Source organism: Petromyzon marinus, chromosome 47 (assembly GCF_048934315.1).
Source record: "Petromyzon marinus isolate PM22_M1 ecotype Great Lakes invasive population chromosome 47, UKy_Petmar_22M1.pri1.0, whole genome shotgun sequence".
NCBI classification, from domain to species: Eukaryota; Metazoa; Chordata; class Hyperoartia; order Petromyzontiformes; family Petromyzontidae; genus Petromyzon; species Petromyzon marinus.
Genome location: NC_133713.1, coordinates 7,987,545 through 8,012,467, shown reverse-complemented (window position 1 = coordinate 8,012,467; position 24,923 = coordinate 7,987,545). Strand labels below are relative to the sequence as shown.

The window sequence follows — 24,923 nt, the reverse complement described above, 5'->3', positions numbered from 1 at the left end:
TACGCGCCGTCACGGGCGGGCAATGCGAAGGCCGCTTCATTGCGAGCCCCACGCTCTCCGCGCAACGATGAGCATTAAACACTCACTGAGAGTGCGTTCACGCTGCGTGTGGGTGGCAGACGTGGGGCCTTGGCTGGCTTCGGTGGCGAGATGTTCACGACCTCGCCTGGCATACAGCAGGGCGTGGGCTCGAGCCGGCCACTGACGCCTGTATATTTGGAGCTTGCGTGACTCTCTCTCTCTCACCCCGTGGTCGCGCGGATTTTTCCCTCAAAATTTAGAAACATGCGTTAAAGAGCATTTGGCTGCTATAAATTCGTACACAAGCCGCTTCATTGGGCTATCATTTGTGGCCAGGTTGCTTCTGAATAATAGCAATATAGCTCAGTGGGCGTTACCAGGTAAAATAAACATATTTTAGTTTAAACGCTCGAAATCCCAACATTTTAATGAAATTATTAAATTGAATGGAGTAGTGGCGCAGTGGATAGTGCACCGCGCTGTGAAACCAGTGACCTGCGTTTAATTCCCGGACCGAGGCTGAAATCGGTGGCGAGTGACGTCTCAACAGGTCCCCCGAGCCCACCCATTTCTCCAAAGGCGGTGTGAGAGCACAGGGTCCGGGAGGGGTGCAGCCCCTTCTGAAGGTGGACGCCACCTTGGGGAAAAACTGCAGAGATCCTTAGGACCACCTTGGTCAGGCTTGAAGGATGTAAATGGAGAACGGGCATGCAGTCCGTTGAACTCTACAACTCTGTGGGATGGCTTTTTTGTCTGGAGGACGAATCAAGACACCGGTCCCGTCCAAATATCTGCCCCCAGGTGGCATAGTTGTTGCGTTGGCTGCAAAAGTGCACTTCGCTAGGTTGATGATCCAAACGTATCTGTCCAACATCTGTACAACGTTGGCGAGGTCTCACCTTGCAGTTTTTGCGCGTTCCGGAGGTTCCTACAATTAGCACGGTTGGCTACGTACAGTGCGAAAGAAGTTCAACATACATACAAGATGGGTCATCCAAATAGGGGTCGATGTGTACACACCCCTGTTTCCCCGATTGAACCAATAAACGCAACCAGAACCTTGGTGAACACCCGCCGGTAGGAGGTCGAATCGGAGGGTCCGATACTCATTGTGGCCCCCACCCTGAAGATAAAGAACCTCCGGTACCGGTGCGTGGAGATACGCACCCCGCAGATCGAACGGCATCAGCCAGCCATCCTGCTGCAGAGCACTGGGGAAGGATCTGAGTGTTTGTTTCAGATGGAGGCCCATGCCTCATCAGGTTGATGATGGCCCTGTAGTCGTACGACTGTTTCCTGACCTTGACATCTTTTTGTTGTAAAAGCCAATGTCCTGGTGTTGAGGGCATGGACCAAATGACCCCTATACTGAGCAGATATTCAAGCTCTTGTGACAGTGCCTGTGGCTAAACCGCTCACTGTGCTCAGGACAAGTACAGAGTTGAAGTGAGGCACCCTGGGTAGTACTAGGGGTGAGATTAAGTGGCAGTGTCCACCCCTGCATTCTGGATGGGCGGGATGGCAAATTGCACGTTGTTAATATGAACATTGTCCCAGGGGGTGGCAACATCGAAGAGAAAAAATATATCCTTTTCTTGAGTTGCTATTTTGCCATATCTTTCATTCTTGTGTCTCCGTTTTTGTCTCGTTTGTATCTTTGTCTAGTAACCTAAATGTAACGTTCATATATAATTTGCAATGATCGCAAATAAAATATTTCCACGTGCACGACAAAAAGCACGTACAGCGAGACCAAAAATCTATCTTGACGAATCAGGGCATTGTGTTACATACCTTGGGGTACTTCTAACGTTAGGCCAGTCCGTTGCATGCCGTACTGTACGTGTACTCTGCCGGGTGTTTCTTGGATCGAATGGCGAGCGCGGATTGTGACGATCCATCAGACTTGCCCGCGGAGCGGGTGACGGGCGAGTCGCTACGTGTGCAGCACGCGCACAGCGCGCGAGTACATTTCTGAAGCGTCTTGCACTCGGCAGCAACAGGGGACTCGAGCGGTTGGAGGGGGCGGGGCGGGGGGGGGGGTTTGGCATTCCAGCCCCGGCGTTCGCCTCTCGGGAGTGCGCATTCACGGCGACGGCGCTCGCCCCGCGCCACTTTACAGGGCAATTCACTTGAAGAATGCGACGCGCGGTGAAAGGGGGCCCCAGTGTGCGCGTGCAAGCGGGCGATGTTTTATTCCGTTTTTTTCCAGTTGGGTCATCTCGCTCGCTCCACACGGCCCTCGTGCGTCAGCGTGCCGTCGTCGTAATACGCGCTCTATTTCGAATTTTAATTCGCACCCCGAATTCGTTTGAGCGAGGTGCATGAAACGCGACGTTTATTTTGCGCAACATGTTTGCGGCGACTGGGCAAACAACGGTTCGCCTCTGGTGGCGAGAAAACGGGCATCTTGCCAATAACGATTGCATGTTACAAACAGGTTCCTTTCCCCTCTTCAAGTCCAGGCTCCAATCGCGTTTTTTTTCACCACAGTGTCACCAACAACACAACGTGGGTTTATATGGTGTCTACGTGCAACCGCGGCTGAAGATGCTGCACGTAAAACTGTAGGCATATTTATTTAATAGAAAGCGACAGGTCAGTCGTAGCCAGAGGGCGAAAAAAAGTCAGCCTGGACCTGAACAGGGGGCAGCACAAATGGCTGTGGGGAGTTAACCCCGCTGGCTTGTGGACGGCATTGGAAGAAAATCCATTGTTCTATAAGTCGTCGATGCTTTGTTCCTTCACCAACCCGCACTGACCAGTGTGGTGAAGTATGGAAAGAGCCCCTCATTCGGCGGTGGACCGATTCAGAGCCTCTCCCAAGAGCCCTTTAAACAGGCCACATCTGGTCCGTGGGGCAGCCGGCTGAAGAACTCTTTCCCGAGAGGACACGCGGGTGCCAACATTTACTCGTATAACACCAGTTACAGGTAAGATAACAGGAACGCTGGAGGTGCTTTCACGAGGGCTGGCTGTTGGCATAATAAACGGACGCCCGACGTTGGTTTTGGCATGGCGCAGGCGAGCAGAAAAAGCTCGCCTCCCACACCCACCCCGTTTTCGCAGCAAGCGCCGTGGGAAAACTTTACGAGCGCACACAATATCACCACCCCTCCCCGCCACACACGTGCCGGTGCTTGGCTTTGGCGCCGCCGCAGCCACCAAACGCAACCCCCCGGGAACACCCCCCCCCCCCCCCCCCACCGGAAGAAAAAAAATAACGTGAAATTCCTCGCTCACACCTGCACGCACCGGTTACTGCCGTTGTGCGGGCAAACACTTGCGTTGCGCACCCCACTCCATGCCCGGCCGTTTCAATTCTTTTTGGCACCACTTAGCAAAGCAAACACTCGCGAATGTCTGTGCGTGTGCACATGGTCACTGGTTGGAGCGGTAGGGTAGCGCGGCTAGCGCGCTGCGCTACGAACCCGGCGACCCTAGTTCGGTTCTCGCTCATGATCAATAACAGCGGTGAATATTTGAATTGGCCCTGAGCCTCCTCTAGGTCGACTTGGCGCGGTGTGTAAATATCACCGCTAGGAAGATAAAGACGTCCGGCCGTGGTGCTGGCCACCCACCGCTTCGTGTTCCGTCCCGGCCCTCATAGGTGCTACTTGCTCACAGCATTTGCTCTAAAAGTCCGTTGTGGCTATACAGGATATTCTGTCTTTGCTCACTCGCACACACACACACACAGATTCCAATGTCACCTCCTGCGACAAGTGCTGTTTGCGAGCACCTATTAAGGGCCAGCCCAAATTAATAAGCAACCTTTCCTAAACCCTGCTTGCTCGTGTGGTTGGTATGCCTCTACGTTATTCGTAATTTTGTTCCCAATGACTTTCAATTTCTTATTTTAAAAATATAAAAGAAAAAGCTACAAAAAAACACATACAAGGTAACTGGAATTGGCCTAACTTCCCAATGCTGACAAATAAGCTGCGAGTTACTCATAGCAAGACCACCTTCTCCTGCAATAACTTGGGAGAACCCTTCTGATAAATCGGGATAAGAATCAGTGATGCTCGCCCGGGCAAACAAGCATGTTACTAATAATAATAACAATAATTGGATAATTGGAAACCAACTGCTAGGGATGGAGGAATGAAATCGGCTTGGGTGCTCGGTGGATTGTTAAATTGCAGGAGTAGATTGTTAACTTGTAGGGGTGGATTGTTAAATAGCAGGAGTGGATTGTTAAATTGCAGGGGTGGATTGTTAAATAGCAGGGATGGATTATTAAATAGCAGGGGTGGACTGTTAGATCGCAGAAATAGCAGGGGTGGATTGTTAAATAGCAGGGGTGGATTCTTTAATTGCGGGAACGCGGCGACGGCAACGATTTGTAAAGGTGTTCATCCAACAGTGGATTGATCATGTCTGCTGATGGCACATGGGGAGTAGTGTGTCCAGCACCACACACAGGCACTTCTATGTCCCCAGTGCTGACGTTACAAACATTGCACCACGTACTCGTTTAAGGCTGAATTTACTTAAGTGGGAGGGCTCGAGTAACTACGTACCACTGACGTTATATTACGGGGTGCCAGTTGAAGCCCAGGTCTCCGGTATCCCTGTACCAAGGTGTAATTTCAGCGAGGCCCATCCCGGTCGGTGACCCAGAAAACACTTGCCGTACCAGGCACACCACATCCAGTATACCGCTCAGTGTGGCTGCATGACAACTGGTCACGTGCCCCCCCCCCCGCCCCCTACTCCAGCCTAGGAGCGACGCAGAAAACACTGAGTGGGAAACGACGCCCTGCTCTGCGCACGCAAGCGTGAGGATTCATGCCCGTCGGAGCAGTGGGCACGGCTGCAGCGTACCTATCGGAGCGTCTCCGGTGGTCGTGGCGCGGCAGCTTCGCAGACAAGGTCTGATAGAACACGGCGGACGGGGTCCTGGGAACACCAGAGCGACCCCGTGACCCCCAGACCCAGAGGATTTTGGGAGGCGATGAAAAGAGACGAACAAAAAGAGGGAGAGAAAGAGAGGGAGAGCAAACAAGGACAGAAAGACAGGGAAAATGGAAATAAAATGACAAATCATATAAGACAGGAAATGGTCAAACAGAAGTGCAAGTGTTGAGGAAATCAAGGAAAGGTACCAAAGAAGTGCACTTAATATTAAGGGAAGGCAAAGCACAACCTGAAGCTCTTATTTAGCAGCAGCATCGCACAGTGGTGTCCCTCTGGCTTCCCTGATCCATGGCTCCTGCTCCAGAGAGCTACGGCAGTGCTGAATGAACGCCTTCCACTGTCTCCCACCTTGAATCGGTCTTATCATTTCGGATATTTGAAGTCTTTTTTTTCCCCCTTTCAGATATGTCACGCTGTGTCACGTGAATTTAACGCACTTACAATGGGAAAACAAAGACTTGAAAACAACTCTGGTCACATCACCACGGCGTCACCCACACGCTTCCTCAAACAACAACAACGTCACTGAAGTGACATCACTCGGATTGCGCTTTTGACCGTAACTTCAAGAGCTTTCATCGCCAACGAAACTTCACGTGCTTGTTGAACAGTTTATAGCCAAGGTGATCACAGAGGTCATCAGGTGCCACACGTTGTGTGGGGACTCTCAAGGAGGCAGCAAATGCGTCTACGGCAAGTATTTGAACAAGGATAACTAATTTGCAGTGTGTTGGTGGAGTAACCAGTGGTGCAGCAATACGCAACACCGCCAGTGTTGATTTGGAAAGAGGTAGTTGCCTGCAATTGCGTACTGTGGTTGTTTTTAATTTGAGATGCTCAGGCATGTGCAACGTGGGAGCAGTGATGCAGTAGCGAGCATACAGCGACCCGAGTTTGATTCCAAAGCTAACAGCGACAAGTGAGAGCTGAAGCAGCCTTGGGCCTCTCTCCCTCCTTCGCCAACGCACATCGGACTAAGTATGGTTAAATAGCCCCCCACGCCTACAATTAGCGAGGTTGGCTAATACATGCCTGACAAGTGTCGGAAGATCCTCATCCATCAGTGGAAGGACAAAGCGGTGTAACAAATACAAGGGTTTATCCTCAGCCTAGAGCGAGTGAGATTCATGAGGCACCAGACTCTCTCTCGTGAAAAAGGAAGCGAGCCTATTAAAATTGTAGGGACATTTCACGTTTTTCAGCTTACAAAACATTTAGTAGGTTTTACCGGGTTTTTTTTTTTACGAAGCCGATTGTTATGGAGATGGTTTAACTAACGCTGTGTAAACTAAACACACACAGGGAGCGCCGGCAGACAGGGCAAAGACGCAACTGCAGTTGCAACAGCGTGGCCAGAGCAGACGGACCACAGTCGCATGGCAAGATGGTACAGTGAGGGGGAAAAAAGTATTTGATCCCCTGCTGATTTTGTACGTTTGCCCAAAGACAAAGAAATGATCAGTCATTACATTTTAATGGTAGGTTTATTTGAACCTACCATTAAAAAAATCCAGAAAAACACCTGTCAAAAATATTATACATTGATTTGCATTTTAATGAGGGCAATAAGTATTTGACCCCCTCTCAATCAGAAAGATTTCTGGCTCCCAGGTGTCTTTTATACAGGTAACGAGCTGAGATTAGGAGCACACTCTTAAAGGGAGTGCTCCTAATGCCAACAAGGATTTTGCCACCAAGTACTAAGTCATGTTTTGCAGAGGGGTCAAATACTTATTTCCCTCGTTAAAATGCAAATCAATTTATAACATTTTTGAAATGCGTTTTTCTGGATTTTGTTATTGTTATTCTGTCTCTCACTGTTCAAATAAACCTACCATCAAAATTATAGACTGATCATTTCTTTGTCAGTGGGCAAATGTACAAAATCAGCAGGGGATCAAATAATTTTTTCCCTCACTGTAAGTGCGCAGAAAGCTCGCTGTTGTGGGTGGGAGAGTACGTGGAATGATGCAACTATTAATTGATTACCGTATGTTCTTAAGTTCAGGATACATGCATTGATTTGTGTACGTAAGAAACGATTACTTAAAATTCATCGTGCTTATTAAATACTGCTATTATAATTTCAGCGAGTACAACCCATGACAGACTAAAAGCGTGCGGCACAAACGAGGGAGAAATAAAAGACAAACATTGAATTGGGCTTCTGAATCGAATCGTGGTCCCAAATCGTGACAATTCGGTGAATGCTTTGCAGGGCCGAATGGTTGTAAAGCCCTGCGAGTGGCACAGACTCGCACGGGCGAGGTTCAGCATCGCAACATTTGTTTATACTGGAGGAATCCGATGAGCTACAAGGCTCTTTTTCACCGATAGTCCAGAGTTGGCATGGGCAGTAAGGCCCTCCCCCCTGCTTGTGCAGGTGGCGCAAGAGGTACAGGTGACAGCAGCGCGGCAAATCTAAGAGAGGGCCCCCCTCCCACCTCCCTCGCAGCAGTCGACAACAAAACGCAGAGGTTTGGGAGGCATCCAGGACAGATCCAGCAGTGCCCGTGTAGGATCTTTATTTGGCAGCAGCGTTGGCGTCGTCCGTTTAAGGGCGTTCTGTTTCAGTTTACAAAGTTTAACCATTGCTGATGTATATCTCGTCTGCAATAAAAAAAAATGCTATAATATGCTCAGTGGTGAGATCCTAATCGGGGCTTTATAAACACAGGAAAACATTTCCGCAGTGAAAGAAACAATCCCGCCGGCATGCAATTCGTGCTGCTCTCCACGAAGCATCAGAAGAAAACGTGGCCAACGCATCGCTCGTTGACGCAATCACGTTCCCCTAAACGATGACGAAGACAAATGAGCATAAAAAGATTGGATTAAAAATAACCTCCCCACCCCCTCCAACCACTTCGTGTGCAGAACGCAGGCACGCGCACACAAAGTAAACAAAGACAAAGGTCCCTCGTATAGCCTGAACAGACTGTAGGGGAAAAGTGCTGTTTGCGAGTACCTATAAAGGTGGGTGGCCAACACCACGCCCGGCCGCCTTCGTCTCCCCAGTGGCGATGTTTACACATTACACCAGGTACTCATTTTGAGGCTGAGTGGACCTAGGGGAGGCCCGAGACCGGTTCAGATAATCGTCACTGGTGTTGGCCGTGAGCGGGAATTGAACCCGGGTCGCCAGGTTCGTAGCGCAGCGCACTAACCGTAACACTACCGCTCCCCACGCGCACACTCACACGATGCGCGCTTCTGATTGCATGGAGCAGTATAGGCTGTATTAGAACGTGGCTCAGCACGCGTCTTTCTCCACTGGAGGCGTTTGTCGTTACGTAATGCGACGCGCAACTTGACGGCCCGCTCAACGCGTCCGTTGGTGACGCCGCCACGGTATTCTATTTGATTTAGGATTAGTGTATAATTTGACGGGGAAAATAGACCTGAACGCCGTGTGATTTAGGTTGACCTGTTCTTGACCTGTGCCCGACTTGTGTGAAGGAGAATTTCCATCTCGATGGAGGGGGGGGGGGGGGTCTCACCTGGTATATAAATCTACCAAGGCTGAATGAAACAGGCCCGCCAGGATAGTGCTGGGGTGACAAACCCATTAACCCCATTGTCACCGTAATCCCCGTGGCGCGCGCTCTCAGACAAATGCGCGAGGACGCACGCGCCCGTGACCGTCCAATCGCACGTCGCAAGCGCAAAATTCGTCGAATACCGCAAGGGACGTTGGGACTACACACGCGCGTGCCCCCTGTAGTGGCGCTCACGGCGAGCAAACGATCGTTTGGGGTTTTTTGGTGCGTCGTGCTATCGGCGTCACGACACGACCGGAATGTTGATTCGGATCACTTTTTACACAACGGTGTTGGAGAAGAATGACCAATGGAGGTGGATATCAAAGAGCTACCGCCGAGGTCCCTCCAAGTGACCTCTGGTTCACGCCGTAGGGGGAGGAGGCAGCACTTTCCCACCTGCTCTGTGGCTGACAGTGATGTGTGCTGCGCGAAAGGTCAAAGTGATAATTAAATTTCAGAACTGGAAGTTGGCAAAACGAAGTGATATGAACAGGATAAGATCATGAATGCTCTACGTTTGAGAAGCTGGTTTCATCACAGGCGGCTGTACGATTTCAAAACCAGGACGTTAGCAGTCTCCTCTTGAGGCCACCTGGCCACCTCGTACATTGGTCACTCTTTAAAATGACCCAACATTTTCTCACCATAGCCAGAATACAACTCCAATCAAAATTGTAAAACATCACAAGTGGGCCTGCAACTACTTACCCGACTTGCCATTCAGTTGTCAAGATACGGGGGTCACGATCCAATACAACATCCGATTCCTTCTCAACATCAAAGTGCACTGTAGCGACCCCATAGTGGCTGAACTAATTAAAACAACATTTCGAAATCAAAAAGACCCGATTCTCACAAACACGATTGTGTGTGTGTGTAAATAAAAAAACAAGCGTCTCAGCACCGATGTGTTTTTTTTAATCGTCGAATCCACGCCCCCAAACCCCCAGCACCGCACTGGCTGAGGCTGGGGGGGTGTGACGCCTTCGTCACGAGAACCACCTGCCGGACCCCACCAATAGAGAAACCTTGCAGCGGGCGGGCACGGGCAGATTCCACATTCCCACAACACTCGCGGCGCTGACCCTGAGCTTCGATGATACTTTTACCGATTTGAGCGCGAGGGAATCCTTTGGGAGTTCGACTCGAGCGCGTGCCATTGCTTCACAACAAACAGAAAAGAAACGACCCTTGTGGAACTTGCTCGCGAGAGACACCGTGCTATGCAAAGTGCACACCCGTCACACACACCGCTAATGCGAGCTATGTGCGCGAGACCACTAGGCTACACGTCACAGTGTGTAATGTTGTCTATTGAAGGTCTTCATTGGTAAACACGGGCCGTGGCTCATGGTCCAGACCGTAGCAAAGTCTCGATTGGTCTCGAGGACTTTTTTTTTCAGGCGGATCCTGCTTTGGAATGTTTTGGCCAATTTCTCTTCAAATAGCGTCCTGCATGTGGGACAAAAACAGAGTACCCAGAGAAAACACACGGTGGGGAGAAACAACCAACACACTACCCTCTCTCCTGGTCACCACAATGCCCAAGTATTAAACACCTGATATTTGCAGGCAGTGCCTCATCCAAGTACCAACCAGGCTCGATATTGCTTAGCTTTTGAGATCTGACGACATTCGGTGGGACTGACAAGTCTGCACGCAGATGCCATCCATCGTCTGGGAACGTCGCAAGAGTTCTAGAAGATTTTAAAGTTTTACAAGTCTCGTCGTGATGCACCAACCCTCGCCTTCAAAGCATCGAATTCATAAGGGAGGAAATGTATACAGTGCAACCCAGAGGAACGAGAAAGAGTTTGAGACACAAGAGCTCTCCAGGAGGCAATGAATCCTTTGTTTAACCAGGTGGGAGCTCACCGGGCCAACAGCCCAGGGGCAAACACACACACATATTGTGGTCAAAGCGAAAATTTAAATTCAGAATAAAAAAATACAGCATATAAACACTCAAAAATATACAACATACAATACCCCCTCTATTTCACAAGACTCTTTTTTTAAAATATCTATATTTAATCGTGCTTAATAATTGAACGAGATGGCTAAAGCAGCAACTAATCATAAATAATTCCCAACCGTTGACAATCCACTGGTGGACAATGACCTCAACCTGCTTGTGTCAGTCCCAGGGTTATAGTGGCCAGACTTTTCCATGCTGTTCAGCGCTGCTTGTTGATGAACGGCAAGAGGGGCCCAAGGAGGGTGTGGATTTCACTCGCCAATCAATCAGAATCTTTATTTATCCTGGACAAATCCTATGAGCTATGAAGCTCTTTTTCACAATTGTCCAGTAGAAAGAGGGGGGGGGGGGTTCAGAAAGTTACAACAAACAATACAAAAAAAACAATCGGAGTCAAAAGTATAGGAAAGGTAAGCTAATCACTTAACTAAATAAACGAAAAACTATTTTATATTTTACCAGGTAAGGCCCACTGAGCTATGTAGTTCTTTTTCAGAAGCGACCTGGCCACAAAGGATAGCTCGACAAAAGTGGCTCTATCGTCACGTGTAAATGTAGAGTAGCCAAGAAAATAGTTTAAAATGTCAGCCATGGCCGAGAACCGTCACTGTGCTCGTTGGGCCCACAGAAGCGTGGGTTCGGGTCGGCTTGGAGGCGACCGAAGCTCACGTAAGGCACTGGGGGGACCAGCTTGCCCAAGAGTGCATTCCACGGTGCCCTGCGCATCGTCACATGGTTTCGGGTATGGACGCCCACGCGGCGGGGAGGGAACGCGCGCGCAGAACGCGCCGCTTTGTGCGCGCCGGCGCCGCGGTTTTAAACACCGAGGGCTTGGGTAGCGGCGCGGGCACCCAGAGGCCACGATGTACGCCCGCCGCATCGGGGGAGGGGAGCGCGGGGTGGCGACGCACAAAGGGGGCGATTGCACGCGGCGAAGAAACGTGCCACTGTTGGGGCGCGCTAATCCACTTAGCACGGTTGGGTGTTATTTTCGGGGCGAGTTTCCGAGCATTACGATACAGTTTCTGTTCTGGGATTATTGTTGTTTTGCCCATCTTACGCCGTGGTGAAAACAGGTGGGCGGCAATGGAGAGTCTCACGGGGTTTTTTACTAGCGGGTGGGGTTAGTAGGAGCTGTCCCATTCCGAGCGGCCGGGAGATTGGGACGTCGCCTGCAATAATTAAGCGCGCCAGTGTGTGACCCACGTAGGATGCCGCGCTCCCAACGTAACAAAGTAGGAACCTAAGTTAATCAGCAGAAATAATCCGTCTCTCTGCAATAACAAAAACGTGTTTTTCAGTCGACCGGCTTAGGGGCCCTGCTGGAATATTATCTTTCAGTAGTAATGTCTGAGCAGGTAAACTACAGCAGTTTCAAATTTAAAAGTCTCATTTAATAGTCAGACCAATGAGACAAAAGCTACTGGGGGTTCCTCCTGATGTTTTTTTACACAAAGGGCCGTTGCATCGACACTGTGGGGGGGTCCTTTTCAGAGAAAAACATAAAACTCGCACGAAATTTATGACACGACGTTGTGGCCGATCATTGGGAATGCGGTGGCATCGCGATGAAGTGCGCAAGCTGTGCGGCTGCACCACGGGTCGAAGGGACTCGGGCGCTGGGCTACGAAGAAACGAGAAAGTTGGACATGTGATCCCACTTCATTCTTTTGCATCATCGTCCTTGCCAACCACGCGACGCCAATAGGGTTATATAATTAATGAACTGACAAGATTGTCTCATCACGCAAAAAATGTATTAAACATACATAATTTCAATTATATTCTTGGTTATTTCGGTAAAGTCACGTGACTTTACCGAAAGAACCAAGAATATTAATCCCTGCAGTCACGAAAGCTTAAATAAAAATTTCAATTATGTTTTACTCATAACGCTCCAGTTGAATAACAGAGCTCATCGGCATTTACCAAACCCCAAGATATCCATATCATTGCTAAATTCACCACGTAGGCTTTCACAAGCAATATCATGATTCATAATAGAGTTTTCGGTCAAATTGCATAATTAAAAATTAGTGTGGTAAACCCTCCTCCACCCGACACGACCAATTAATTCCAAAATACAAATTTTAAGTGATGGTTTGATTTGTGTCGACCATTAACATAGCAACGTCAACCCCAACTGCAAAACTACCGCAGACGATGTGAAACTTAGCACCTATGTGATAACCTTGCGTGGTTAGTCATGGCACAAAACATACTTATGATTAGTCATGAACTTGCCGTACTTGCATACCCGATTTCATGTATGCATGTTGAACTTTCTTTGGCACCGTACGTAGCCAACCTTGCCAATCGGAGGTTCGGGGAAAGGACAACAAACTAAACACACCAGTGTCCGAAACTTGGGATTTAAATCCAGGATTCTCAGCGGTGCCACCAGAGCGCTCAAATTCCTAAGCCACCCAGCCACATTTTCACATCCGGTCAAAGCCGGCGACAGAGTTAAAACTGCGAGGCTGAAATGGGGTCCTGCAGGAGTGGTGCAGAGCGAAGAACGGTGAAGCAGTATTTTGGCGTAGGTCTGAGCTGTAATGTTACCCCCACTTATTGCGGCTGCGATTACACATCTGCCTCCAGCTAAGCATTCCCGTGCTCACCCACCCCAAGTCGCGAACCTTCAATTACACGCCTTTATCCTCGATGATGGTGGGAGCCTTATTTCATTCCTTCAGATTTCTACGCGAACATTTGAAAACAATGACGACATCTGATTGCCAGGTTGAGACCATTTGGAATAGCTTTTAGGGACTCCGGCAGTAAATTCTGCAATTAAACGTGCACGCGTTCTTTACAGCGCCACTTTATGAAGCATTGGAGTCTGTAACTTGTAGTCTGTTTTGGAGGATGAACTCACAAAGCTTGCCCCTACGCGTGCTACCCGGATAAAGTTTCTCACCAAAACCGCTCCTTCGGTGTCATTGAAGCCGCTTCCCCGCATGCGAGCGGCGGGCGGAGGAGTGGGCCCCAAGGCCTGTGGGCTCCCAAGGCCTGCGTGTCCCAAGAATGCAGCATTCCTTTATGGCAGCAATGCGAGGCACGCACATGACTCATCCATCCCTCTCACTCTTACGCGTTTAATTATGGCAGCTTTCCATAAACCCCAAGCTCCAGATTTTTTTACTTTAAAATAAATAAATCTGTGAACAATGCACACGTACAAATAAGTAACACCACTGTGACGGTAATTCCTTTCGGATAACAGCTATGGTTGTACTGAACCTCCATCAACAGTCGCGTTTGCATTAATTTACGCCTGTATTTATATCTGGAGCATGGAACCAAGGCAGCGGTTAAGCCACAGGTTGGCCCATCAGTCACCCGGGCTGTTCATGAGGACATAAACGTGGTCATGGTATTTTTCAACGATCCAGCCAAAAGGTAACAGTTCAAGTCACACATGCCTAAGAGATCTATTGGGTCTGAAATATGACTAGACAAACTTGATTTGAAGCTTTCGTGACTGCAGGAATCCACTCTTTCGTTCTTTCGGTAAAGTCACGTAGGTATAATAAATAACGACGTTTCATCAGGTGGAAAAATCTTTTCCACCGATGATGGACGCTTGTGTTGCGCCCGAAACGTCGTGATTTATTTTATTTTATACCTACGTGACTTTACCGAAAGAGGCAAAGAGTATGACTAGACAAACTCTCATTTTCTTCGGACATCTACTCTTGCAGAAATAAACACACGCAAAACGTTTGTGTGTGTGTATAGTGTGGGGAGCACTAGTGTTGTGGTTAGCAAGACACTACGTATCCGGTGGCGAGTTCGATTCGCGCTCACAGCCAACATCAGTGACTTTTATGTGAACCAGTCTCGGGACTCCCCAAGGTCGACTCAGCCTCAAATGAGTACCTGGTGTACTCTATAAACATCGCCACTAGACAAAGGCGGTCGGACGTGGTGCTGGCCACCCACACCCTTTTATACCGTGCCGGTCTTTCAGAGGTGCTCATTAACAGGAGTTGCCCCAATAGCCTAGCAAGGCTATAAGGGGGATCTTTATATTCTTGGTTATTTCGGTAAAGTCACGTAGAAGGGAAACAATAAAATAATACGTGACTTTACCGAAAGAACCAAGAATATGAATCCCTGCAGTCACGAAAGCTTTAAATCAAAATTTAAGTGGGATGTTTGTTTGTATAAACATAACAATACCAGCAAATGGAATTGTATCTGGCCAAGCGGCTCAGTGGTGGAAGGTTGCGAGGATCAAAATCCTGGACGGGCAATAAAAAGAGAACCAATTTGTGGGGAATGTTGAACTTCAACCACTGTCTCAGGGCTGTGAACGGGAATTGAGAACCTCAAGGCTCATTTGCGCAGGAAATCACCTACCGTGGCGCCCTTTCATCAGTGTTTCAGGGACTGCTATAGTCTGATGAAAACGCCTCCGTCTTGCTCTGATTGTAGAGCTTTTCATGAGATTCTACAATCAGAACAATCAGCTGGATTGTTTTTTTATAAATGCACCTGGTGTGCATGGCACACTTCACTTACAGAACATCAAAATTACCTCTTGAATGCATGGTGCAAACTCCGACCAGCACAAAAATTAAAACCAGACTGACTGGTCCCCTTTGTTCAAAATAAAAGCACGACGCAGTGCACGTTCAAAGTTGGCATGTACATTTAAGTGTGCCTTTTTTTTATTAAACCGTAGAGTTTCCGCGGTGCTAAATCTTTCAACCCCATTTTCCAGTTTCCCTCCTGCCGGCGGAGGCTGCTTCATCCAACCTGTCATTTTCTGGTTTGCAAGTTGAGCAGTCGGGTGGCCCAGGGTCAAATACCATCTTTAACCTCGGCACCTCTGAAATCCTCGATTCAAATGCAGCCCAAATGCCAGTGAATAAATTGGGTTTATGGTCTCAGCCTGTCCAACGATCGCGAAACACAAAAACAATGATATTGCAGTTGATTTTCTTGCAGACGTCACTCATCCGCACCTCGTGTGGATGAGCGACATCTCCAGGAACCCCAGAAGTAGTTCTGAACGAAAGTAATCTTTTCAGAGACCGCTTTGTAATGGCGTGTGACGTTCCACCGCTTTCTGAGACAGTTCAGAATGTAAATGTCTTCATCTCATGGCATGACGACGATATCGCAATCAGATTACCGTAGGTGGTAAGAAAGCAAAAATACGTTTCACGTGAACCGGGCGAGGTGACTGCGGACCAGCCCCACAGCTTGCGAACATCACAGTGAAACCGATTCCCCAATGCGGCTTGCGGCGGGTGGCACCACGTCCACACGGCAGGGCGGTAAGGGTGGCCACCTCCCATCTCCATTCTACGGCACGGCAGTGCCGACTACTACAATGTCACGTGCGCCATCCCAATATTTAGAGCGAGGTGAGGCTCCGGTGAGACACATGATCACCTCTGCAGATGGGAAGCCTCGGATTACAATTCTGGAAGCTGGTAGTGCAGTGCAAGCGCTTGGTCCCTTCGAGCCACCCTGCTGTGCACTTTGCCCCATGGGTTCAACGCGGCCTACACCAAAGCAAGTCGGGCAATAATCCGACGACGCACTTCCCACAAACACCTGTGAGTTTAAATAAAATTTCCATGATTTACAAAAGCCCCGTTTCATAATCGGACGGGATTTGACCCAGCCATGATTGCCTGCGTTGAGAGGTTTAGTTAATTAAAGCTTATTCACCGCTGCGTTGTTAGCACGAGTTGGGAAAAAAAAACTGCTACGGTGCATCTCACCGATGAGCTCAAACACATGAACACAAGTCTCAACAGGCAGCACAACGGCTTTCTTGCCTCACTCTATATATATGCTCTCACCGCCCCCTACCCCCACACACACAGCAAAGCGCCGGGCAATATTTTAATTGCAGCATTTTTCGCAGAGGACGTCACCGGGGGTGTCATAATCTAAGATTAAACGTGCGATCCCTGCTTCGCTCGGTGCAGCTTTAGCCCGCATCATCGCAGGGATTTAAATGCGGAAGAGCAAAACCCAGACGCTGCAGATTGCGCCAGGCGCCGAAGTACAGTCATCCGCAGAGGGGCAGTGTACGTGGTCACAGGGCCAACACTCGTTCGCTATGACACGTGTCGGATGCCACCTTGGGTCTGAACGAGGCGCACGCACGCACTCGCTCCGAACACCATTCAACCGCAGACAGGGGACCTCGACACTCTAACCTTACCGCGATCCTTCACTCGCGGCACATCGATGGGGGGCCAACAACGAAGCAAGGAATGAGACTCGCTCACGTTACAATACGCAAGGGACCGCTGGGATTGGGCAAAAAAATTCCACAACGGGAACATCCGCGAAGCAATAAGAATGTTGCAAATCCCACGCGCACCCGCGTGGGATTTGCCCAGCTCAAAAGGCACCTCCTTGGAAACGATCTCTCGTGTCATCTCGCCCGTCACCGGCGGTGTTCCTGAGCCAATAATGGACGAGGAAAAATTGAGCAGTGAGGCTTGCACAAAGGCCCATCAACTCAGTGCGCAGGCTCGGTAATGCCAGCGGGTGGGGGGGCGGGGTGGGGGGGAGGGGCGACGTCATGCCGAGCACCGGCCGATGCAGACGCAAACGTTAACGAGCGAGAGCCACACCCCGGCCTACTGCCGCCGGAACAATTTAAAAACGTCTGCATAGAAAAATACCACGGCAAGGCTTAAGAGCAAAACCTTGATTATAATTATCCAAGCCCACGGGGAGACTGAGTTTATGGGTACGATTATGGCGAAAAGGCATATTTGAATCCAAATTACGTGTCTGGGGCACAGATTTGAATGTCTATTGTGCCGAAGGAATGGAAAGAAATCCGCAACTCTGGTGTGCCGCGGCAATACGTGCGCGAACTAATTCACGCATGAGTGTCTCTATTCGTGTTCCTTTCAAACGTAAAGTATAATCACAGTAAAGACGAAAGTGCAATTATGTTAGCTATTTTGTTATTTTACAGGCAGTGGTGCTGGCAGAGCGACGACGCTGCTGCTGCTGCTGCGGGCCACTGCGGCGAGTCCTGTGCCTGCACTGGGCGAGTCCTGTGCCTGCGTGCGCTTGTGTGTGCCCAGCGACCCATTCCATGGCACACACGGCAGTCGGGGGTCCCCCGACTGGGAGCCAGGGCAACACATCACCACACCGTTTTCTGGCAGAACCATGGGATACGGTCAGACTGCCCTGCAAGCGGCCCACCCACACTCCGCAGTCAGTGACATTTGCTGAGAGACAGCATTGCACAGGCAGCTACCAGCACAGATATCCCTCTTCTCAGGAAAAGCATGCTTACCGACAAAAGCCCCACACTGCTTCACCGCACCGGCCATCTTTCGGATTGTGACACGGCTATCAAAGGCATTCTCGCACATATCACCGATGGCCAAGTGAATCATTTGACGGGAATCCCGGGGTCCCGCAAAAATGAGGTCATTAATTATAATTTTTCAGTCCGCCCACTACGTGATCACGACAGCAACGCGCCGCCCGCCCAGACTCGCGCCAACAAGCGCCAGCAGCAGGCGGCGATCGACACGATGGGCGCCACCCCACCGGCCAAACGCAAGCCCCCGGGGGGCGTCCGTCGCAGTCGCGCGCGGCGACGACGCCCTCCGGTCAGCCGTCGATCCTCAGCTTCTTTGCCCAGGCGAGCCCCGCCCCCCAGGCAGTGAATTTAACGTGTTTATGTAAATTTTCAACTTTTTACGAAACTTAGTGCCCCAAGTAGCTCTCGACGAGGCCAATCGACTGACTACTAGTTTTGTTGTCGGTAAGGCGAGACTCGTGTCGCTACGCGGTTTTTCCCACCCCGGGGCAGTGATGGGACCCCGGGGTCCCGCCAATTGCTTTATATCACCGATGGCAATGCCACCTGTGGGATATCGGCAACGGTGTTTGCCGAGACGCTAGCAAAAACACTTCTGACACAGACCTCTGGCGTTTCTTGAGATTGCCAACCCCCAGTCTCAAGACACAGCCAACCCCCAGTCTCAAGACACAGCCAACTCCTCCCAAAGGCTCCCGCTGCTGTTGCTGGCCCCAAGGGTACACAAAGACAGCCACCCACAGCCTCCAAAAACTGTACAGCGACTCATGAAACATCAAGCCAAAGCCCTCCACAGTGTCTCATGAGAACCACCCAACTCTCCTCCAGACTCCCGAGCATCTCCACCAACAGCCAACCACACAAGCCTCCAGACACAGCTGCTCAATGTCTTCTGAGATAGCCACCCACATGCATTCTCCAGACACAGCAGCTGCCCAGAACCTCGACTGGCAGGGCCACCCCCGGGGACTTCGGGGCAGGGATTTTCTCAGCACCCCACAGGGCGTGGAGCGCGCTCATTTCTCAAGACAGACTGAAGCAGAGCCAAGCATTCCTGCTATGGCTACCGGGGCCCCGAGCAAGGGAGTTGCGCCAGACGGCAGGAGGCCTTGAATCCAAATGATTTACCGTTGTTTTTACATCTTTGGGTGTAATTATCTAATTTGGCACACATTCACTAAAACCGATCCGTTCAAAGGGGTTCAGGAAATCTGAATTCAAGCTGTATTTCTGCTGAAAGGAGCCAAGTGAAATAACCATAATTTTAAACAGGGTGTTTGCCAAGGCAAGGTTGGTTAATTTTGGAAGTGGCTTTGTATGCACACCTATCTATGCTCCCGTCGTGCCATTACGATGCATTATTAAAACAGCTTCACTTCAGTGCGGAAACTCTGAAATTGCCCCTTTAATCATGTAAATATAACCGATTATATGCAAACCCCAAATACCTCTTTTGAGCGAATAATTTGGCTGAAATTCTTCTGCCGCACCGCACACGCTAGCGAGATGGACATTTCATTAACATTAATCTTTCATCGGAATCACCTATGATTCCCTATCCACTACTAGACACATTCTTTATTTGATAGAAAAAATAATGTATATTTAGTTATTTATTTAGTGACTCGATGACCTTTTATATAGTTTTCACTTCATACGTTTCTCTGCATTGTTTGTTGCTGTAATCTGCTGACCCTGCCCTGACTGGACATCTGTGAATAAAGAGCTTCATAGCTCATCGGATTCCTCCAGTCGAAATGAAGATTCTGATTCATCAACACTCCTCCACGACGACCGGCTCATTCGCTTGCTTGCAGCTCCCCAATGACGCAAGTTTCAAACTCTCGGCTCTCGCCGCTTAGTTTATGGCGCCGGTTCGCTTTCACGATTCATGAATCCACCGGGGGTGATATTTAACCTCAAGGTCGTGGTCCCTACGGTTCCAAGGGATCGGTCTCCGCTCCCCTACACAGGCTTCGCTCGAACTGCGGATGATCACGGGCTCAGCACATGCTCTGCCCGTGTGGCCAACGTGGAAATACGAGTGTGGGTGAGGCACACCCGACCATGGGTCATGTTGGCCCGACTGCTACAAGCCACGACTCATACTGAAACCTAACCAGATACTTCTTAAAATCAAGAGGATAATGACAACGGCAATGTTCAATTACGGATTAGTGAGGCAGGGGAGTTTTAGCTGCGATGAGCCTGTGCTGGTACACAGTGCCAACGGAGGCACATTGCATCATGTCACCACGGTGAAAAACTATCCATCACCTGCGGCGCTCCGACCCCCTTTTACAATCACTTCAGGGTAGGGCTCTTAAAGGGATGTGGCGCTGGCTCAAGGCTCGATGTTCTCAAATGACAGAGACTACCCATTTAATGGTGCATCAATTAAAATGTATTGTTTTTTTTATGCTCACGACGGAATATGCCTGATCTCGGAAACTAAGCCTGGACAGTGCTTTGATGGGTGGCTACTATTTGCACCTGATTGTCTTCGGCAGCAGATGACGACAGAGCAAAATCTATTATTGCATGGTACTTCTGTGTTCCCGCGTTCATGCTCCCCACATTGGCAAATCTGCACTGATCAATGTGGTCTGGTCAAATAAACCCATAAACCCAGCAGTGGATTGCCAAAAAGGTTGCACATGTTATATACAATTTGTGCACACGACCCCCTACGGCCAATGTAATATTAAAAAAAAACCCAAACCATTCTTCAATTAAAGCGCGACCCTGAACGATGACAATAACTGTGCAGCGGGTGATATCTGTCACACAGCTAACGGAGACGCATCAGAAAAATTTGACAGCGCCGCAACGCAGACACCAGAGCGGCTTTCAGAGCCCAAAATTACGCGATGGAACCCACTGCGCATGCCTGGCCCCTCTGGGCCATGAAGAAGAGTCATCTCACAAGGGAAGAACATGGGTCTGCACTTAATTTCATCAGAAATTAAATGCCACTACAAATGTTCAGCATAAATTCATATTAGAGGAGACGTACTTGCTGAACTTTATAATGGGATGAAGCAAAACAATCCGGCACGCTTCAATTATTCACAGCCCCCTAAAATGAGAATACTGGGTCGCATAAAAGTTCACTTCGACACCATCTCTCACGAAGTTTGACGGTGTGCTTTGCGTTACTCGAGTGGTTTTTTTACAGAGTTACAATAGTCAAGTGTGGCGCAATTTGAGGAGGGGGGAACACAGATATCCGTCATGGTAAGAGAGCTGCCCTGCAGGCCTTAGCGCCATTTTACAAGTGACTGAGCAAGGCCATAAAAAACCAAGGAAGACATTCATGGGAGAAACATCACGCCTGCCAATGTTCACAATTCACCGCCAAACAAGGTCGACTAATGAAATATAAATAAAAGGCATCGCGACTCGGGCATTAGTTTAACAAGCGGAGATTTACAGTCAGCAGGTAGCAAAGGTGAGAATGCTCCTTTGAATCTTCACTCGCGCGCAGTCCTGAGCAGGCACCAAACGTAACGATTCATCACCCTTGCCAATTTTATCGATTGCCATCATTTGCGGCAAGGGATCAATTCCGTTATTCCCTATTTTAGTCTCGTATTTTTACATCTCATTTGTATTGTTTATCTTGGTCTAATTTCTACAAGTTTCTTCTATTTGCGGAATTGTTACCTGAACAAATTTGTACAAACATCTAATCGGCTCCCTGCTCAATTGACCATGAGGTGATGCTCATCTCACGTACGCAGCTTTGGAGCCAGTGGCAAAAAAATTCCACATTGCTATGGCGGGAGTCTATCAAGAAAGGACAACCACTACCAATAACCCAACAAAGTGGTACTCATTTTATCAATGCCAAATAAATTAAAGGCCGACTCGAGCCACAACCTGGGTATGAACTCACAACCTTCAAAGTGCAAGACGTTCACCAACCGCTGTGGTACCTGGCTTAAAACTGGGCATGTAAATTTCATAAATTGACAACAGTCGATTCTGAATGCTCAATTCAAAGCACGTATCGTCAGCACAATAACTGATTTCGCTCAACGAATCGATGCACAGTCACGTGCCCACTCCTGAGCCTGCCCAGCTCTTTGCTGTGCCAGTTCATGCAACTAAGAAATAAACTCACCACCAAACTCCTGCGACTTCCGGTCAGAAGGCGACAACCTCCGTTGTACACATGTACACGCACAGCCCTTTGTGTCAATACACCGCCGGATGAGGACCTTCCCATGTCGTGCAGTTCGTGGGGGGGTTAGTTACTCGACGTATAAGAATTACATTTTTGATTCCAGCAAGCCGACGTATTCTCCTCCTCGTAGAGCAAGCGAGTGTTGCGATCTCACAGGGGTAGATTTCTGGATGGATAAGTCACGGAGGAGTTCAGATGCTGAGCAACGTGCCGACAGCTGCCGACAGGGGCGACCTCGTGAGAGCCTTCAATGTCTAATGACTGTGGAGGCAAAAAAAACAGCCTGAATTTAACCAGGTACTCTCGGCCAATGTTGTGATTCGTCATTGAATTTTGGGTGCATGCGAAATTTTAATTTGTTTGGCTATGTCAGGCGGTGCAGGGTGCTGCAACAAATCATGGCCAAACCCCCCAAAAAATCTATCTTGAATTTTAACCCGGTATGTGCCTGAAAATATTTTTTTATGTATGCAGTTCTGGCTTCAGAGAGGTTCAACTCCCGACGTGTTTTACTTCTGTTGCATTTCCATGGTCCAAGAGGCCACCCACCTCTCGTGAACACCATCCAAGCAGCTGAAATTGTATTTCTCATTTGTAAAAACTTGACAACAGCCAGTATTGGTGCTCTTCATACAAAAGTTAAATGTGTCGCGGTAGTTCAACTTCTCTTAAACCAGCGCTACATAAATCTGAAAAGAAAAATGTGTGAGCACGTACGTGACCGGATTAACAAGATGTTGCCGTACACTTGGCGAGACCATTAATAACGCGCGCCGGCTGGACAGCACATCAGCTCCGAGGTAGTTGAAGGAATGGAAGAAAACAGACGAACGGCATGTCTCTACAGTGGTCCAGCAGCACCCCTCTCAAGCAGGCAAGCACGGCAAGCCGCCCAAGCCAGTCCATTCAGTGAGCCCTAGTGCTTTACCTCTACAAAATATGGTTGCCATCGACGAAACTTTTCCCTGAACGATTGGAGGTAATCCGAGACGCCTTTTATTTTGATTGCCCAAAGAAATTCTAGTTACCAGTGACGTCTTTCCACCCTTTCGTTTTCGACGCGCTTGTAAAACACGGGGAGGCCAGCCAACTAAACAAACACCAGTCTCCGGCGGAGAAGGGCTCGCCACTGGAATATTATATAAGGAACTACCCAAAAATACTTTGCAAAAAAAAAACTTCCTTAAAAAAAACACACATCTGTAAGTCAAACAAAACTTTCTTCAACCTGCGTGTTATCAACGACGGGCTGATTTAATCTCGCGGGCACGTTCGGACGTGCGCTCCCGACCGCGATCCGTCTCACCGAGGCAACACGCTCGCGCCGCGTGCCATGGCCACGGCACGTGCTGACACACGTGCCGTGGCGATGGAACGTGTGCTGACACGAAGGGGCCACGTCGCGGGGCTTTTCCACTCCATAAAAACACACAAATGCGCGCGCGCACTATCTCAATCACGAAAAATTGGTCACACTCACTCCTGGAAAGCCCTTAGGGTTAAACTTCCAAATACACAGATTTATTCCCAGCACATGACAACGATAATAACCATCATCAGCCATGATCAATCCACTGCCGGATGAAGGCTGTCGCCATCTCTCTCGGTCCCGTGACGCTACAATCTACCTAGTACTTGCAAATTCATATTATTCTGGTCTCATGAGGTCTCACCTGGTTAAATAAACTTCATCACACAGGCCACGCGGGCCGGCTTCACTGCTCCATGTCTGTGGCGATGACCATCCAAGGGCACGTTCCCTCCCTTGACTGCCGACTGCGTCGTTCATTTCAACCACCGGGCCATCATCCCCCCTCCAGAGACGTGTCCTGCTGAAGCCCCACTTACTTTCCGAACAGCCAAAATTAGGTCTCTAATCTGCATATGTCATCCAATGCACGAGGTTCCTTATTGTCTCTCATTGTAATTCCCCAGCATGCATCGTCTCTCCGTGCTTCTTTATGCACTGTGGTAAGAGTACAAAGAAGACATGCCGTTCAATGCTCCTTCAGAAGATACTAGCACATGTTCAATGCAATTATCCCGTTAAATCAAACATGTTCATTAATGGTTGTAACTCTGCATCCACTTCAGCATCGGCAACTTTTTGTTCTCCCTTTGTTTATCCCAGGTGACTATCTTTTAAGGTGATCATGTCATGTCACAGTGGGTTCCCACATGACTCGATGCAGGATTTGTTTCCCACCCGTAGCCAGCAGAGGATATAAATTACTGTAAACATTACTTTTGTTATGGTCAGATGCCTTATTTTAATTATTTAATCTTATATTCGTCATCATTGGCAGACCGACCTCATACAACCGACCCTGCAGGCTGGGGGTGGGGGGGATAACTACAAGGAGACCTTTAACACGGCCGTGGAAATTATGGTTATTTTCCAGTTGCCGAGCCACCACACTCAGAGGGACAGTCCTGAATAGGAGCCGTTGCACATGTACGACACATGCTCAGGATCCGGAGGCATTCACATTCGACCACTGAAACCACCTGACCCACCTCGGTGGTAAAGTACGGCAGTTGTGTTTACAACACCACTTGACAAGGGCCTGTTGCCACAAAAAAAACACTCAAGCCCTCCTTTCTTGGGGTAAGGCATTTGTGACTGTGGTTGTTGCATACCCGCACCTCCGATTACCACGGTTGGCTACGTACGGTGCGAAATAAGTTAAACGTACGTACGTACAAACCACTACGAACAACGATTGCATGGCGCTCGTGATACGTGCATCGAATAGCGCGTGCGACAATCGGTTGGATGAAGTTCGTGTTGCACGGAACGACTTCACGTGAATTGAACAGCCACCAGGAGCACGACAATGCGCCACAATGTTAAAAAACAGAGGTTCTTGAAACAAATCACTACCTGCAATTGTACAGGGAGGGGCAGGGGGGGGGTAGAGATGCGGGGGGGGGGATATCATTTCA

General features: G+C 49.1%; 1 protein-coding gene across 3 annotated transcripts in view; it reads right to left on the bottom strand.

Moving 5' to 3' along the window:
- LOC116952458 (uncharacterized) overlaps positions 1-24,923 on the bottom strand; it is a 103,522-nt gene that overhangs the window by 66,268 nt on the left and 12,331 nt on the right. Inside the window, exon 2 of one of the 3 annotated variants that reach the window (XM_032971822.2) lies at positions 4,852-4,926. The exons of the other annotated variants lie outside the window; for them this stretch is intronic. Within the exon in view, the coding sequence (XP_032827713.2) occupies positions 4,852-4,926 (75 nt within the window). The remainder of the gene's footprint in view (positions 1-4,851; positions 4,927-24,923) is intronic. 3 annotated transcript variants of the gene reach the window in all.